The 18,284-nt window shown below is 39.5% G+C and overlaps 1 protein-coding gene across 1 annotated transcript in view; it reads left to right on the top strand.

Annotated features, from left to right (window-relative positions):
• Positions 1–1,726: 1,726 nt before the first annotated feature.
• DROSHA (drosha ribonuclease III) overlaps positions 1,727–18,284 on the top strand; it is a gene marked incomplete at both ends in the record, with an annotated part of 70,304 nt that continues 53,746 nt past the window's right edge. Inside the window, 8 exons of the mRNA XM_081996688.1 lie at positions 1,727–2,577; positions 5,758–5,850; positions 6,830–7,061; positions 7,931–8,072; positions 11,041–11,195; positions 14,168–14,248; positions 16,175–16,261; positions 16,366–16,452. Of these exons, the coding sequence (XP_081852814.1) occupies positions 1,727–2,577; positions 5,758–5,850; positions 6,830–7,061; positions 7,931–8,072; positions 11,041–11,195; positions 14,168–14,248; positions 16,175–16,261; positions 16,366–16,452 (1,728 nt within the window). The remainder of the gene's footprint in view (positions 2,578–5,757; positions 5,851–6,829; positions 7,062–7,930; positions 8,073–11,040; positions 11,196–14,167; positions 14,249–16,174; positions 16,262–16,365; positions 16,453–18,284) is intronic.

Genomic DNA, 18,284 nt, shown 5'->3' with positions numbered 1-18,284 from the left:
TCTTTTTTTATAAGAAGCCTGATAGATAAGAAGATCTTACAAAGCCTGAGCTATGTAAGATCATGACTGGAGAATTAAAGCAAAATTGATTCAGCATCTAATGAATTAGAATTAATAATGACAAAAGGTTGCAGTATTGGCAGACAAAATAATCCTCCCGTACTCCGTTGTTTCTTTTTGAGAGCCTTTACAAGGTTAGAGGGTACTGAGCCGGCACAGGCTGACTGGAAGGAACAAGTAGCTGTACCGTCATGGCCGCTATCTCCTAGAAATGCGGGATTCTCACTTACTTTGGCCTTTGTCCGGTTGCTCTGGAGAGGGAATGAATGCGACCAGCACCAATTCCAGTGCCTACTGTTAAGCCCCGTGTGTGTAAGGAGAGATTTAGGGCCCTCTTGGTGCCTCCTCTCTGATGTCTGTCCTTTCCTCCTTCATTTCATTTCTCCCTCTGGTTCACCAGAAGTCTACTGTCTCTCAGCCAGCTACATCTTTTGCAGCACTGGCACCAGAATGCAGCTGAAAGCAGTGCTCTGAGCAGTCCAGGCTGGCCATGTTGCATGGTAGCAGGTGGGAGAATATCCTGTGCATCTACTTCAGCATCAGCAAAGCCTCAGTAAAAGGGTGGCTTTGTTTTCTTTATCTGGTGATCTTTCCAATTATGTCTGTGTGTCTCCTTTCTTTCTCTCCCTTCCCCTTACGGAAAACAGGATTTGACTTCTGTGACTGCTTAACTGTAACTGCTGTGGTTTTTTTCTCTCCCTCCATTCCAGCCAAGACACCGTGAATGATTTTTCAATTTTAAATGGGTTTTTTCCCTTTTTCCAGTTTTTGAAACTTGATGTAATTAAAGAATGAATTTTAACTTTAATGAAGCACAGTGGTTTTCATTTATAAATGTTAATACAATGCATTAAATACATGCATAGTTTTGAGCAAGACTTAAGCCTACTTGAAGCAGTGGCAATTGCTGGAAAGGTGTCAGGCCTAAGCAGGCAGCTGAAGGATTTTTTGGGAACTGTTTATTTCAAGTAACAGTGCAGTCTACATAAACTTTTTTCTGTAACCTGTAAGTTTGTCGTTCAACAAAAATGTACCTACTTAACTTAAAATATTTTACCTGTTGAATTTGGCTCTTTACTAAATTAGGGTCTCAGTTGTGAATGTGAATTGCTACCATCTCACTGAAAATTAATATGACTTGTTGGACCAGGTAACTTGTGATGAGGTGCTAGTAAATTCATTCTGCCTGAAGTTTCAAATCATGTGCTAAATCCTTGACATGGGACTTTGTATGACAATTGCAGTAGTGAAAATGGATGGGGTTTTTGGTGTGGGGTATCTGAAGGCTTTATATGAAAGTGTCTAGTGAGTACTAGTAGAGGCGCTTGTATCCTTGGCCAGTCACCATATCAATGATTTGTTGAAATTAACATTGCTCTACATCAGAGGGCGTGGTCCTGTTTGCATCCTGGATTAAAGACAGCAGAGTAAATTTTGTGGATTAGAGGCTTAAAGGAATCAAAGGGTCATAAATGACCTGTACTAGAGTTCTGAGGAGCACAAAGCTCCTAGTGAAAGACAGAGGACATCCTTCACTGCTTCTGTTAAAGGAAGTTGCAGAAACTGTAGTTTCAGCACTTCAGGAGTAGTTCCTGCAAATGTATTAAGGACATCCTACAAAAATTGTGTGACACTGGACTTCTATTTTCCTCATTAAAGGTGAGCCATGTCTTTCCATCCTGGGCGAGGATGTCCCCGTGGTCAGGGGGGACCAGGAGCAAGAACTTCAACACAGACCTATCGCCCTCAGAACCTACGGCAGCTTCACCCACAGCAGCCCTCCGTACAATACCAGTATGACCAGCAAACTGCCCCTCCAACAACCTATTCCAGCCCTCCGGCTGCCAGTTACATGCATCCCAGGCCAGACTTTGTACCCTATCCTCCTCCAGTGCCCCCTTCCACGCAAAATCCCATCAGTCAGTGCCCCATGAGGCCACCATTTCCAAACCACCAGATGAGGCAGAGCTTCCCGGTGCCTCCGTGCTTCCCTCCCGCTCCTCCGCCAGTGCCAAATCCTAGCAACGCTCCTGTGCCAGGAACTCCTACTGGGCAAAGCACCTTTCCTTACATGATGCCTCCTCCCACAGTACCGCATCCTCCCCCACCACCAGTCATACCACAGCAAGTCAGCTACCAGCCTGTGTACTCCGCAGGGTATTCACAGCAATCGTTCCCACCACCTAACTTCAATAGCTATCAGCACAGCTCTGGCTCCTTTCAGAGCAGCACTACCAACAGCAGTGGTGGCAGCAGCCATTTTCGGCACACGGGTCAGTACCAGGGAGAGAAGTCACAAAGTGATCGACGGTCTCCAGAGAGGAGCAAGCACTATGATGAGCACCGACATCGTGAACACAGTCACATCCATGGTGACAGGCATCGGTCCACTAACCATGGGGATCGTCGGGATCGAGGCCGGAGTCCGGATAGGAGGAGGCAGGAAAGCAGTCGGCACCGGACAGATTATGACAGAGGAAGGATATCACCTCATCACAGAAGTTATGAGCGTAACAGGTAACTTGAGGTATCTTCTGCTTGCAGAGGGGAAGCTGTTGTCTTTGTCCCATAGTATTTGTCTGCATCGATATTCTTCCCTCACCCTTGTTTTTCCCTCTAGCTCAGGAGGTAGCTAGTACTCAGGTCTGATGGAAAGAGCTACTGTTTTGACATCTTTCAGGTACACTGCTTCTGCCTCACCTTTGCAAGCTTGGCAGACTTGCCGCCCTTGTCCATGGAGATAGCTGGAAGCAAAGAAGCTCTCATTTGAAAATTGAGTGGGTTGCTGAGTAGTATGCTACTCTCGTGGGTATTTACTGTAGAAACTTATGCATGTGTGGCATGAAAGTAGAGTTGGCACAACTTTGAGAAAAAGGTTGTGTTCAAAGTTGAGCATTATAAATGGTTAAGTCTCAGCATTTCAAGGTTTAAGTACCAAAGTTAGGGTTCCAGGTGTTGCTTGAATTTGGCCTTTCTTTGAGTAAGCCCTGTATTTGTAGAGAAACAGTACTTGGAGGGGGTTTATAGTCTGATTGGTGCACATATCTAATCCCTGCAGTGAGGTGTTTTAGTGAAAAGCATGTTGCACAGCGTTCTTCATCCTGCTTTGCCCTCGTTCTTGTGGGGCACCAGGGCAGACTTATGTAGGCTTCACAGGACCTACCAGTGGGTGCTTAAACCTGCCTGTGTGATTCTGTTCAGGATGAAGACCCGAGCAAACCAGCCTGTGATCTCAACAGAGGACTGAGGTGAAAATTAGCATACACCAGTTAAAAGAAATAGGCAAGTTGTAGGCTATGTTGACATCTTATGATTCAGATGGATGAGTTTCTTATGTTGGGATGTATCATGAAGTTTCTGCCCCTCTGCTTCATAGACATGAACAGCTTGCAAATTATGAGCTGATCTGATGCAGTTTGCTGCATGGTGTTTTAGAGCAAACCATCATTACTTACATCTTTCAGATTTCTTAGATTTGCTCTCTTGGTGGCTGTTTTTGTGCCTAATGATCTAGGTCAGAATAATCAAAGAAGTACTGGAAAGCTAAGTATCTAAATATTTATCAGGGCACCTGGATCACATGCTCTAATTTTGGAAGCTCTGAGCTTTCTCGTGTCACATGCAAAATGTGAATTTACACATAGTGCCTGTGGAAATTAAGCCACTTTGATTTAGATATGCAGAGATTTAGTTGCAGAACCTTAGATGACTGTATTCCAAAAAAAATCCTCCAAACCACAAATTCAGTAAGTTTACTTTGATTTCCGAAAGTGGATTTTCCTAAAACTGAATACAGCTTGCATTAAGGCACTGGCCTTTTCTGTGTACTGAACTTGTGGAATTTTATGCCTTTTGTAGGTGACTCAAATATTTGCCACATAAAATCTCAATGATAAATTCTGAAATTAAAGTTCAGTTTTAAGTTTTGAAAAATGCATGTTTTCAGCAGCTTCTTTCTCAAACACATTTGGATTACTGCTTGAGGCCAACAGCTTTCAGGTCTACTTGCAAATGCATGTACTTGTTTTAATGAGAGCTGTTTTCCAGCCTTGGTGTGTTTTTTGCACGGCATCCATCTCAAGCAATAGAATATGCTCTCTCTGAAGACTGAAATTCATGCTTGAAGAAGGCACAGGCAGACAAGGATGAATGGGTGTGGGGAAGAACAACAGATCATTTATGTGAACTTTGTGCTTCGTAAATTTGCATTCTATTTCATGTTATTCACATGGAAATGTACATATATATATGTTCATAAATAATCTTGACTCATTCTGTTAGCACACTAAACTACCTGAGGCATACATTTATAATTCCTTGTGTATCAGCACACTCCTTTACTAGGAGATTTGACAGATACACAAATGATTGTGGACTAATGAGTTATCACCCTGTTAGCAGAGTATGAAGACTGCCTGTGTGATCTTTGCTGCCTCATATACACAGTAATTTCCTAGCATCATTTAGGTTGGAAAAGACCCTTAAGACAAGTCCAACCGTAAACGTAACATGGCCAAGTTCACCACTAAACCATGTCCCTAACCACCATGTCTACACGTCTTAAATACGTCCAGGGAGGGCAACTCAACCACTATTCCAGTGCTTGATAAGCCTTTCAGTGAAGAAATTTTTCCTAATATCTAGTCTAAACCTCCCCTGGCACAACTTGAGGCCATTTTCTCTCATCCTGTCACTTGCTACTTTGGAGAAGAGACCAACACCCATTCCACTACCCGCTCCTTTCAGGTAGTTGTAGAGAGCAATAAGGTCTACCCCGAGCCTCCTTTTCTCCAGGCTAAATAACCCCAGTTCCCTCAGCCACTCCTCATAAAAATTGTGCTCTAGGCCCTTCGCCAGCTTTGTTGCCCTTCTCTGGTCATGCTCCATCACCTCAATGTCTTTCTTGTTGTGAGGGGTCCAAATCTGAACACAGTATTTGAGGCGTGGCCCCACTAATGCCAAATACAGGGGATGATTGCTTCCCTACTCCTGCTGGACACACTATTTCTGATACAAGCCAGGATGCTTTTGGCCTTCTTGGCTACCTGGGCACACTGTTGGCTCATGTTCAGACTGTCAACCCACACGCCCAGGTCCTTTTCCCCAAGCCTGCAGTTAATTTAAAGCTCTGCTGCCCCAGAAGTATGTTTGGGTGGTCGAGTTCTTTATGTGTATCTGCAGGCTGAGTCTTCTAGATGAGATTCATCATTTCAGTATGATGTGGATTGTGTTACCAGTTTTTTGTGCGTGCTTGAGGTTGCTGTCAGGAACAGAGGGCTTGCCTGAAACGCTTGAATGACTGCTGTGCTTACAAAGCTATTGTGCCTGGAATAGGTTTTATTTTCTCTTTCTTGAGGTGTTAAGAATGGTTAAAGATAAAATAATCTCACCCTTTGCCATTTGTAACAGAAGAGGAAGAATGGCAGCAAGTCCTGTGGTCAATTTATAGAAGTTACCTCTGTATGGTAGGAATAAATCAGGGTCTTGAGATAGATGGCTTTAAGATAAAGGCAGAGGAGATAGGTGACTGCCTTACAAATTTCTTGAAGGTCAGCATTAAGAATGGCTGGGGTTTTAGCAGTTAGCACGTGTGTCATTTTGCATAACATGATCTCAGCTTGCTTCTGTGCTCCTTTCAGGTGTGGAATGTGTGAAATGCCAGATTTCTCATTTAACTTATGTTTTGAACTCTCCAAGGGAGCGGGAGAGGGAGAGGCATAGGCACCGTGACAGCAGAAGATCACCATCACCAGACAGATCCTACAAAAAAGATTACAAGAGAGCAGGAAGGTAAGGAAAGTTATGTTTGGTCTCTTGCGCGTTTGAGGCTCTGTGCGTCCGTGCACATGAGTTTTTGTGTATGTATATATGCATACATGCCTGGTTTGAGACTCAAAAAAGATTAGTGTCTTAAATTTATAACCATCTGTGGGTTTATAACCATCTGCGTATACATGCAAATGTCAGTTATCTCAAAACCTTGTAGAGTCAGGAACAGAACTAATCTCTGGAGAGAGGGCTTCGCTGCTGTGTCCTAAAAACTTCCTCTTACATCTGCTTTCAGTCTGTAAAGTAACAAGATTATTTAAAGTCATTCTATGTTTAGATCATCTTTTAGGAGCTTTTTTGCTATTGATATATATATAAAAATTTCCTTCTGAATCCTGGATAGTTGAAATCAGTGCAACATTATGGGCTTTGTAGTCAGAGTTAGTAGTTTTCCTACATTCAGCTTCTGAAAGCCATTGCTCTTGCAATACATAAGGAATATCACAGGTTGTGTTGTTCAAAGGAGTGCTAGAGTTAGAGTAACACAAGCAGTATGGATTCTGTGTAATCCTTTTCTCATGCAAATAGTTTGTGGGCTATATATTAAAACTTCTTTGTATTGTAACTTTTAGTTGTGAGTGATGTGACTTTTAGTTTTTCGTGATGAGTTTCTAACTTTGGAACAAAATTAAAAGTAAGTCTTCTAGAATGCAACTAGGAGTTTTAATCTAAGATAGCATATATTTTTTCATTCTAGTTCTTTAATAAGGTTTAAAATACAAAAACACTTTCAATTTTAAGTCATTTTTTAATAAGAGGTTAGAACTACAAGGTACTCTTTATGTCGCAAGTTAAAAACAGGAAGAGGCAACTGGATTTTGTTTTAGTTTATAAGATAGAATGATGTACTGATCTGAAGCAAGCTATTTGTTTTTCATTGTAAAACTGTCACTGTTAAAATAATGAAGAGAATTACTTTTGTTTTCTTTCTCCCGCTAAGCCGGTCTCCAAGCAGAGAGAGAAAGAGACCCCGATGGGAGGAGGACAGAGAAAGGTGGTCTGAGAACCAGAGCTCCAGCAAAGAGAAAAACTATACCACTATCAAAGATAAAGAATCAGAGGAGAATGCATCTGAAAAAAACGAAGAGGAAGATGAGGAATTACTTAAACCAGTCTGGGTTCGCTGTACCCATTCTGAAAGCTATTATTCCAATGACCCTATGGATCAAGTGGTATGTTTGTGAGAGAACTCTAAAATTACTGTATACAGTCCTTTATTACTTATTTGATTAATATGAACTCTTTAGCAGGATCATGTTTTGTGTCACTTAATCCTCTCCTCCCAACCATCTCAGCCTTTTAACCGTGTTAAGGGCTTTATTTGTTGGTATTCTCTATTTTGAAGAGGGGTATTTCTTTGTCTCCAGGAGGGAAGGGTGGGGTTTTTTTCCATTATACCTCTATTTGAGCAAAGATGCCTCAATCACCATGTATTTCCACAACCCTGGAGAAGTTTTGTACAGAAGCAGGAAGTCAGGATTTTTGGTACTTGACAGTAACACATGCTGGTGGAATAGTGATAGAGGAGGGGAAGTTTCTGGGTTTTTTTGTGTTGTGGGTTTTTTTTTTTTCTTTTTGTTTGTGGTTGGTTGGTTGTGAGTTTTTTCTTGAGAATGACATGGAGAGTGAATTCATGGTGATTCAAAGCAGGCAAGAAAATGAACTGAGCTTTGTGTTTCTCGTGTGTCATAAAATTATTTTTAATTGCAAAGTACTTCCACAGGTCTCCTGTTGCATCTAAACCTGATAAAAATCAATACTGAGCTGTACTAAATATGCTTAGCCATAGTTCTGCTTTGTTAGGCCAAAGGTTTGATGTTAATGCACCAGCAAATGAAGTAATTTCTCTGCAAATTCACCTGATGGAGCAATGTAATGGTATGCTAAAGCCTTAACACGTATTTCCGTGTTTCATTGAACTACACTGAGATCTGTCTTTTCCCTCTCTTGCTTTTCACCATGAAATGGTGGTACATCTATTGTTCATGTGCTGTTTCAACACTGTCTTTTTGTTTTTGATGTTCTGTTTTTTAATTGACAGGGGGACTCTACTGTGGTAGGAACAAGCAAGCTCCGAGATCTGTATGAAAAGTTTGATGAGGAGTTAGGAAAGCGACAGGCAAAGGCAAAAGCAGCCAGGCCGCCATGGGAGCCACCAAAGACCAAGCTGGATGAAGATTTAGGTAGGCAGAAATGATGACAAAGCTCCAAAATGGAATAATCCGGTTTTGGCAGTTGTGTGCATTTAATGTTGGTAGGTTAATAAATGTTTTTTAAATCCTTCCTTTCTATTGCATATCCATGGGAGTTTTAATGTTGCTTTTGACTGAAGTAGAGATAGATTCTTTACCCAGAAAGCATAAGGGAAGATGGAGAGTATCCAACACTGCCTTAGGATAAAGTCTCTTCCATGGCATGAAAGCACCATGATCGAATAGGCCAAAGCATGTCACACAGGAGGCTTTGAGGAGCTCCTGGTCTTCTATTTCTAAAAAGGAAGCGAGAGCAGTGGTGACAAACTCATATGGCTGCTTGTTATGGCACTGAATTCATCTTTCTTCTGGATTGTATTTTGGTTGTGCTTACTATGATCTTCTGCAGGACTATCAGTTTTCAAATAGAGTTTATCTGCGTTGTCATGTACCACCCATATAGATCTTTTTGCAGTGAAATAAGTGCTAGCTGTATCAGTTATTGGGGAAATACTGGTTGAACTAGCAGGGCATACTTTTTGATAGCAATTTGCCTGCTCAGAAGTCAGTGAAAGCTATTTTTCTTATTTTGTTTTGTGAGAACTGTTAGCTGTTCTTAGAATTCCAACATTTCAGTGTTTCATAGTGTGTTTTTCAGTCAGTTGCATTAGTTCAAGAAATTCTTAGGCATATCACAATTAATTTAGATAATCTGTTGGGCTTGCATTTTGACTGGTGCTTCATATTTGCCTGTTGAGCTTCTTCAGACTCATATCTGAGCTTAGTAACTCTTTAAAAATCATGTATCAAAAGTTCTAAAGTTGAAATACAGGTATGTAATGACATATTCAGTTACATGCTGGCAGTATAAAAAGATAAAGATGAAAGAAAAAAATAAACATGTTAGAATGTAGATTCACTTTTGTAAAGGAAACACTTTTACATTCTTTTGAACAGCAGATTTGCACATACTTAAATTCACTCAAGAACACTATCAAAGTTAACTGTAGTTTTTTTCTGGAGGTATGTTTTCATGTGGATGAAGCAATGACAAAACTGCTACATTCAACATACCTGTGTAAAGCTTCACTTCCTCAGACCTCTGCAGAAAGGGTTCCTTTGCTGCTCCAGGCTACAATATGATAGAGCCAAGTGCAACTTATCTGTGTTTCTTTTTGCACTCTTTCTGGAGGACCCCAAGACCCTGCATCTGCACTGGTCCCCTGGCCTGATTTGGTGTCTCTGTCGGCTTCTCCTACAGCTGTGCTTCTACAGTGTCTAATAGTTTGCGTTATTTTGCACTTATGTAAATGCTGTCTCTGTTCTGCCTTGTGTTAGCAGTAATTGTGTATTGTAGTGAGATAGCAATGGACTCCAAGAGCACTTTTAGATCATGAAAGGCTGATTTCAATACATGAAATCCAGAAGTCTTTCCGAACTCCAGCTTACTCTCACAGGTTCCACACACATTGTGCACTTAAAATTAGACTTCCAGATTAATGTTTTATCAGAGAACTTTTAAAACTCAAATGTTTGTGAATATTTGTAGGAATATACATGTATGCATGTTTAGACAAAACTTGACTTCGGATCATATGTGACCTATGTAAACCATATGTCCCAAGGACATATTTTAATAACACATTATGCTGAATTATGGACTGTATAAAAACACATCTTGATAAAAAAAAAAGCATATCTTACTAGTAATATTCTCTCATTTTCTCTCCCTCTTTTAACTAAGGAGAGTGGTGTATTCAATAAAGAACACATTTTAAAGGATAGTTTCACAGTATTTCAAAGCACTGGCAGCGTAGTAATATGTTTTCTCTTAAGTCAAAACTTAGAAATGGAAGAAATGTTGCATCCCTCCTTCCAAGAATAATAAACCTTACTTGCATCAAGGTATATGTCTTGGCTATGAAGGCATTTATTTGAATTGGAGCTGAGGAGATCTATGGAAATGAGTGATGTTACATACATAAGAAAGGGAGTCACTTGTAAGTACTACAGGAAGTTAGAGATATGTGAGATCCGGCTCTGGGTTTTGTTGTTGGGGTTTTTGTTTGTTTGTTTTTGTGGGTTTTTTTTTTAAGTCCAGACACTTACTAACATTACTTTGACAGCACCACAAAGGAGATGTTTTAACAAGTCTAAGGCCATCTTCTATTCTTTTTTTTCTTTATCATTGTTCTCCCTCTGATATATCAGAAAAATTGTTTCAGTTAATACAAAGAAAAATGTCTTTTAAAAAAAAAAAGTAAGGAGGAAGACTCACGGAACAGGGCTTCCAAAACACTTGTAGCTGGATTCACTCAGCTAGTAGTTCTAGGCTTTCTTCTTGTCTGTGGTTTCTAATATGTGTTAATGGATTTGTTAGAAATAATTGATTTTGAAAAATTAGTCTAACAGTACATGTTCGATAATAACTCTATACATACGTGCTGTTTGAAACTCTTAAATAGACAATACCCTGCTACAGACAGGAGCATTTTTAGGTAAAATGAAACTAGACATAAGTACTTTGCTCATAGCAAGCAGAATTAATTTTTAAACAACAAGAGGTTCTGTTTAGCTCATGCTAGTGTCCTTATGTATGTTTTTTTCTCTCTTTTTTTCTTTAACTTTAATAGTTATGTTGGTTATAGCTGTATAATCTTTAATGTCAAGTAACTGAAATTGTTTTTCTACAACTGATCACTGGTGCTCTTTGACAGCCAAACAGTAATCTCATGCATGCAAACATGTTGTAGGCACTTAATATCTGTAGCATTTGCTGTAATTTTTAATTAAAAATGCAGGTGTTGTCCCTCTTTTTGTTGGTGTGAATGGCATGCACAACTTCAGTAACTTTCAGTATGGCACAGTTAGCTATGTCATCTTAGAAAATGCATTGCTATTGAAGAAGAGAGTATGTGGAAGTGCTTTTCAGCTGATTTATTTTCCCTGTGTTAATCAGAGAGCTCCAGTGACTCAGACTGTGACTCTGAAGATGACAGCAGCTGCTCTAGCAGTTCAGATTCAGAAGTTTTTGACGTCATTGCAGAAATCAAGCGTAAAAAAGCACACCCTGATCGTCTCCATGAAGAACTGTGGTACAATGATCCAGGACAGGTATGGTGAGAGGAAAAAACAACAGAGTGTCTGAAACTCATTCTCTCCTGTAGACCTAAAATTCTGGGTTGTTGTCAAACATGCTGAGTGACATCTATTTCAGTATGCATTTTTTTTATGCCCCTTTTCTTGCTCATCTTCTTCAAAGCACTTCACTTTTGATTTCAAGATTGTGGTTCCAGCTTATAAATCCTGGGGATTATTTAGCTGGCATCATGTCTAACAGTGTTAATAGACCCTGAATTGCTAACAGTGTACTAATGCTGTCCTCTTAGTGCTATGATAAAGGTACACAGATGAATTCTGGGATGGAGAAAAGGCAGCATGTTTACTACTTTTATAAATTTCTCACCTAAAAGCTCTCAGCTCTTAATGATAAATAATGTTTTAAATATGCAGTTAATGCTCCTAATTTCTTGTCTAATGGTTCTTTTGTAATTGCATGGAGATTATAGCTCTCATTAAATGTAATTGCTGAGCTCATGAAATGTTGTTTTGAATGTGTACATCGCACAGAAGACTAGTTTTTGTTTGCAAATTTGCCATCTTCATCTTTCTTTCTTAGATATTTTACAGTCTGTTCTAACTCATTGTCAAATGGCACCTCAGTAAATTTATTTTTCTAGCACTTTGTGTGATGCATGAATTTAGCATGCAACAAATCATACTGCCAAGAGATACTGTAATGCTTATTGCCACTGTGGTAATTCAAGGGTCTGTTGAATATTCTATTACAGACTTATATTTGTGCTTCTAGTTAAAAAAAAAAAAGTAATTGACTGAGCATAGCTAGCTGTTTTTATTTGTATGGAAAACAAAATTAGTGAACTGTTTAGATATTTAACTGAAAAAAATGTGTAGCTCTTGGGCACACTTCAAACTAATGTTCTAGGCCAGAATATTAGCTAAATAAAAAAGAAGTGAAATAACTGTAGGGTGAATAGATTCAGGAATGTGTGGTTTATCAGTTTAGTGCTGAAAAACTTTCTTTCCCAAAAACTTTCTTGAGACTGACTCTTCATCTTTCTTGAAGAGACTGAAATCAGATCATGGTGAGCTTGTCAGTGCTGTACTACTTCTGAGTAGATTTTATTTGAAAACGAATGAAGTTTTCCTAAGTATTTATCTGGTGTGCCAAAATGCTTTCTAACTATCACTACATAAAACAAGAGTGATTGCTGTGCACACTGGCATGTACAAGTACACTGTCTGACATGGAACTAGATTTTGTAGGATGGATCTTCCCAACTCTTGAGTCTGAGCAGTTGCCAGAGAATAAATTGTTAAAGCCGGTGCCATCACTGCGGCCTTTTGCTTACAAGCGTTATCTGCTTGTTAGTGTTGCCCTGTTGTTCAGAGAAAGTTAGAAGCTGTTGCCTTAGTTTATTTAAAATTGTGATCTTTCAGCATCATTTTATCATCACTTTGCGATTGCTTTTCTACATTTTTTTTTTTCCATGAGCTGTGTCATTAGGGACAAGATAGACATGTATCGGACTTGCTTCTCAAGTCCTGGGCTTTGAGGGAGATGTGAAGTATCTGTAGTTTTGGTCTGTGTATTTAATGTAACAGAGGCAATGTTAGAGCTGAACAGTTCTAAGAGTTAAAGGGTGAGATTTTCAAAAATAAGTGATTATTATTTTAATAGCCTCAGTAGGCCCTTATTTTTTGGAGGGTGATGAGCAATTTGCTAGTGACTGCATTTTTTAACTCTTCTGTTTTGTGGCTGTGTAAGCTGCAAAGTGAGGAAGTATGCTTTTACCTATAAGTATGATTCAGTTTCATTGAGCCTGTACTGCCCTCAGGGGTCTCAGTTTGTGGAAAAAAAGTGTGAACAAAAAGCCATCATGTCACTCTGTTAAGATTGCATGACTGAGTTTCCGAAGGAGTAGGGAAGTTCCCTACTTATGTTCCTTTGCATGTATGCACTGTGGCAGTCTGAATAAATTAAACTGAGATGAACATTCGAGAGTATTAGCATCAAAACTAAAAAGCTGCGTTCCTCTCCCAACTGTCTGAAGACTACATGAACAGTGGTTTGGTGGTTCTTGCTTCCTGAGGTATCTTCACATTTTATGTATTGTATGGTGAATCATAGAATCCTTAGCTTGGAAGGGACCTTTAAAGGTCACCTAGCCCAATCCCCCTGCCATGAGCAGGGACATCTTCAACTAGATCAGGTCTAGAGCCCCCAGCTAGAGCCCCGTTCAACCTGACCTTGAATGTTTCCAGGGATGGGACATCTACCGCCTCTCTGGGCAACCTGTGCCAGTGTTTCACCACTCACTGTTTTGACCCTCATTGTCAAAAATCTCTTATCATTATATCTAGTCTGTATCTGCGCTCTTTTAGTTTAAAACCATTACCCTTTGTCCTATCACTACAGGCCCTGCTAAAATGTCTGTCCCCATCTTTCTTATAAGCCCCCTTTAAGTATTTGAAAGGCTGCAGTAACTCATCTGTTCACGGGATGGGTTTGAAGTGTTCCCATTAGTTCTTTAAAGTACCAAGTTAAAATCTTCAAATGGTCTGCTTTGCATACTTCGGGTATGTGCCTTGCCACATGGCAGAGGGGTTAATCGGGGATAGGATTTCAGTCAGTGAACTGAGTGGAACTGTTTGAACGTGGAGATTTCAGCATGTAAATATTGGCATGTGCATTTTTATCGCCTGAATTTCATTTTAGGCAGTGTGGAATTTGTGTGTGTAAGAAATGGAAAAGATGTATATGATAGTAGAGTGGCACAATTCTGCTGAGAGCGTTTTTCCATCTTGTGCTTCTGAAGTTCTAATGCTATTGTGCAGTTTTCTTGCATTAGTCTATACTGTTTTCAGTTTTATTGGCTTAAGAACATCCACTTAATCTAAGCATGACAGGCTTTTAGAAGCATCAGCACTCTAAGCATTAAAACCAATATACTTTTCCAAAACCATTTTTCAACAAAAACAGAATCCTATTTTGTTTTTGACAGATGAATGATGGACCTTTGTGCAAGTGCAGTGCTAAAGCCCGACGAACGGGAATAAGACATGGCATTTATCCTGGCGAAGAGGTAAGTAATTCTAAGAATTGCAATTATGAATACAAACTTGCTGCTGCAAACTCATACTTGGGTTGATTTGAGGTTTTTTTCCCATGATTTACAGGCTGAGTAAAAACTCCTGTGCAATGTTAAATCAATTAGTTCTGTAACCTCAGATTAAAATGCAATACTGGTAATAAAATCCAGCTGAAAACTATGGAAAACTTTTTTTTCACAAACAATTACATTAATAAAAAGAACTTGTGGTCAAAGATCTACCATTTTCAAGTGGATGAGTATATTATGAGGGCCCTCTTTGTGAAGGGACTACTTCACAAGTAAGTAAATCAGTTATTCTGCTCCTGACAGGAGCAGGAAGCTTGTCAGGACGTGTTCTTGCCTTAGCACTAGAGCATGTGTACACTGCAAACTGTCAAACAGTTTATTAAGTTCTTTATGAATATGTGATTAGAAAAAATTACTCCATCAGCTTCCTGAAACACAGTTTAGAATGGTAGTGCCTTTCTTTTGAGAAATGTTGTTGAAATAGTCTTTGGTTATTTTCCTTAGAAGTACTCATCTGTACACAACATGCTTCGTGATCAGTGTTGTTTCTGATCCAACAGAAGTTGGACCACCTCAAGCTTTTTCATTCTAAAAAACTGTTATTGTAAAAGGATTTGAGAATGTTAATATGTAGGTTTTACAATTTACATTTGTAATTTTTGTTGAATAATTTCATTTTTCAATACATGATTTACATGTATTTACTGAAACATTCTTTTATTTCTGTGCTGTTAAGGATTTATGAATGTTTTTGTGAGTTATTCCATTTCAGAAAAATGGCTTTGGTATGAAGCTTGCCATAAATCGCCCCAGTTCAGGATCAGTTCCTCCCCTCATTGTCTCTAGTGCTTTCCTTGCAGAGAAAGAGGGGGAAAATTTTAGCAGAAGAAAACTGGTATGTAAAACTTGCTGCATGAAGGCAGCTGCTCCCTGGAGCAAAGCCAGCTGGCAATTTGAGGTTTCAGAAAATCTCCTAGGATTTACTAGTTTTTACAGTGTCCTGTAGATAAACCTGCCTAGCTTTAAACTATCTGGTTTGTAACTATCTTGTTGCAGCAGTAAGAAGCTTAATTTGAGGCTGAACAGGCAGAGTAATTACCCTACCTATTGGATGGGCTGCAGTGGTTTTTTTTGTTTTTTTTTTTTAACATGCAGACAGATGTATTCTGAACAGGCTGGTGGCAGCCTCTGAACTGCAGCAAATTGGATGTAGGACATATGAGAAACGTTTTTTTTTCTGGCTGCTGAGGAGTTTTAGGTCTTAAGCTGGGCTTCTTCAGAACAAGCTGGAAGAAAACATGAATCCCAGGCGTTTGGTGTTGCATCAGAGTGCACAGAGGGCTGACTGCCTTTGGACCTCGCCAGCAGGCATTACCACCTGGCGGATAGAGCAGGGTTACTAGGGCTGCCTCTGTGGTGATACACTAATCCCTTCTCTTCAGGTCCCAGATTTGCCCCAAGCAGATGAGCTGATACCTGTCTATCTTGATAATATACTTTGAGATCTTCTCATGTGAGGTCCACATTCCTTTTTGTGAGCTTTTAAAATCAGTTTCATGAAACAAATTTACATAGAAGCGGAAATTAGTCTGGTACGTAAACGACTAACTGCTGTGTGTAAGAAAGATGGAGAGTCAAATTGAAAATGAAGAAATTACAGCAATGTTTTTCCCCTTTTTTTCCTTTTGAATAGCTTCAAAAATATTTCTGAAAGTGAAAATGTAGATAAAGCAACACTTTCCCTCTTCACAGAATGCTTGATTATGACTATGTGCTTTTATTTAATTTTTCCTAGTACATATTTCGTGGCTATTAGAAATGCTTTATTCTCTCTTTTAATCTAAATTTGCCTTGACTCTGCACATAATTGTACTTATCCCTTTCTTTAAGCCCATTAAACCATGTCGCCCCATGACCAACAATGCTGGAAGACTATACCACTATCGAATTACTGTCTCGCCTCCCACAAACTTCTTAGTAAGTACTTTATAAATAATTCTAACTAAGACTCTAATTTTGTTTTCAGTGATGGAAATAGTACTTCTTGCTTATTCCACGGTGGTTTTGTTTGCTTTTTTTAGACAGATAGACCTACTGTTATCGAGTATGATGACCATGAATATATCTTTGAAGGGTTCTCAATGTTTGCACATGCCCCACTAACAAACGTAAGTATGTTCATTACTGCCTACGTAGGATTTGTTTGGAAGGTAAACTGTTTCTGTCCTGAAGTAGAACTTGTCTAAAACAATGACACATGTATGTTACAAACATCTTACCAGTGTTGGGGACAGGGGGAAGACATTTGTGCAAATGAATCTCAGGTTTTGTCTTGACTAATTGTGGTAAGCATTGTCTTCAAACTGTGACTGAGACAGTGTGTGTGTGTGCATCAAAGTAATGTTTTGACATGTTTCACAATTTGTAAGTGCAATAAGCCATGGAATAACTTGTTAAAAGTGTTAATTGGATTTAAATTGGATGAGGAGGATTGTTAAGTTGGAAAAGTTTAAAAAAAAAGCAACAATAACAAAAAAAGTTTTTCCTTTGAAGTGACAAATGGACTTTTTCAGAGATCCACTATAAAGGGATTTCTCTCTTCTAAAAACTTACCTAGACTTATTCACTACTTTCTAACATCTGTTCAGCTTCTTCAGACACTAGGCAAGTTATGATTTTTATTACAAGTTATAGGTATTTAAAGGCAATTCATTTTATGTTTTGAAAGCAAATATAACAAGAAAAGGACACGACTGGTACCTGACTGCCCTACTTTTCCAATATAAGCTGAGTTCCAACAGGAACAGTTTTGTTTTACTCCCATTGAAAGGATAACGAGACCACCTTGTCTTTGTAATTTTTGTAATTTTTCTGCTGCATGACAGGAAGTCAGAGAGTTATTGAAATCTTTTCTATATAGAGAACAAGGAAGACTCTTCTTGTCCAACATCAGTAGTTAGTGAAGACATTGAGCTTACTCTTACTGTAAAGTGCATATGTTTTTTCTCATTCCAAATGGGAGAAGTGATCAGCAGCAAATCATAGAATCATAGAATCCTTAGCTTGGAAGGAACCTTTAAAGGTCATCTGGTCCAATCCCCCTGCAATGAGCAGGGACATCTTCAACTAGATCGGGTTGCTCAGAGCCCCGTCCAACCTGACCTGGAATGTTTCCAGGAATGGGGCATCTAACCCCTCTCTGGGCAACCTGTGCCAGTGTTTCACCACCCTTATTGTCAAAAATCTATTATATCTAGTCTGTATCTGCGTTCTTTTAGTTTAAAACCATTACCCTTTGTCCTGTCACTACAGGCCCTGCTAAAATGTCTGTCCCCATCTTTCTCATAAGCCCCCTTTAAGTACTGAAAGGCTGCAGTAAGGTCTCCCTGGAGCCTTCTCTTCTCCAGACTGAGCAACCCCAACTCTCTCAGCCTGTCCTCAGAGAAGAGGTGTTCCATCCCTCTGATCATTTTGGTGGCCCTCCTCTGGACCCGTTCCAACAGGTCCATGTCTTACCTGTGCTGAGGGCTCCAGAGCTGGATGCAGGACTCCAGGTGGGGTCTTACTAGAGCGGAGCAGAGGGGCAGAATCACCTCCCTCGACCTGCTGGCCACGCTGCTTTTGATAGAGCCCAGGATACCATTGGCCTTCTGGGCTGCGGGTGCACATTGCCTGCTTATGTATACAGCTTTTCATCTACCAGTACTGATTATTTTTTCACAGAGTTGAATAGAAAGCAACACTGTATTGTCAGTTCCTGTTACAAACAGGCACAAAGCCCTTTGGAAGGACTCTCTTGCTGTCTTGAGATGATTTTTTGCAACATAAAAACTGCTGTTTGAGACACCTTTTGTAATATATTTGATAAACGGGAGGTGGCGAAGGGTAGCAAAAATAGAGATGTGAACACCAACATCTTTAAATGAACCGAATTTCTGTAATTTGAAGTTTTAGTTTTGCACACTGTTAGAAATCTTATTACTCAGTAATAATTGAGCAG

This window comes from Phaethon aethereus, assembly GCF_964289735.1.
Source record: "Phaethon aethereus genome assembly, chromosome: 2".
Taxonomy (NCBI): domain Eukaryota; kingdom Metazoa; phylum Chordata; class Aves; order Phaethontiformes; family Phaethontidae; genus Phaethon; species Phaethon aethereus.
This window is presented reverse-complemented; position numbering and strand designations above follow the sequence as displayed.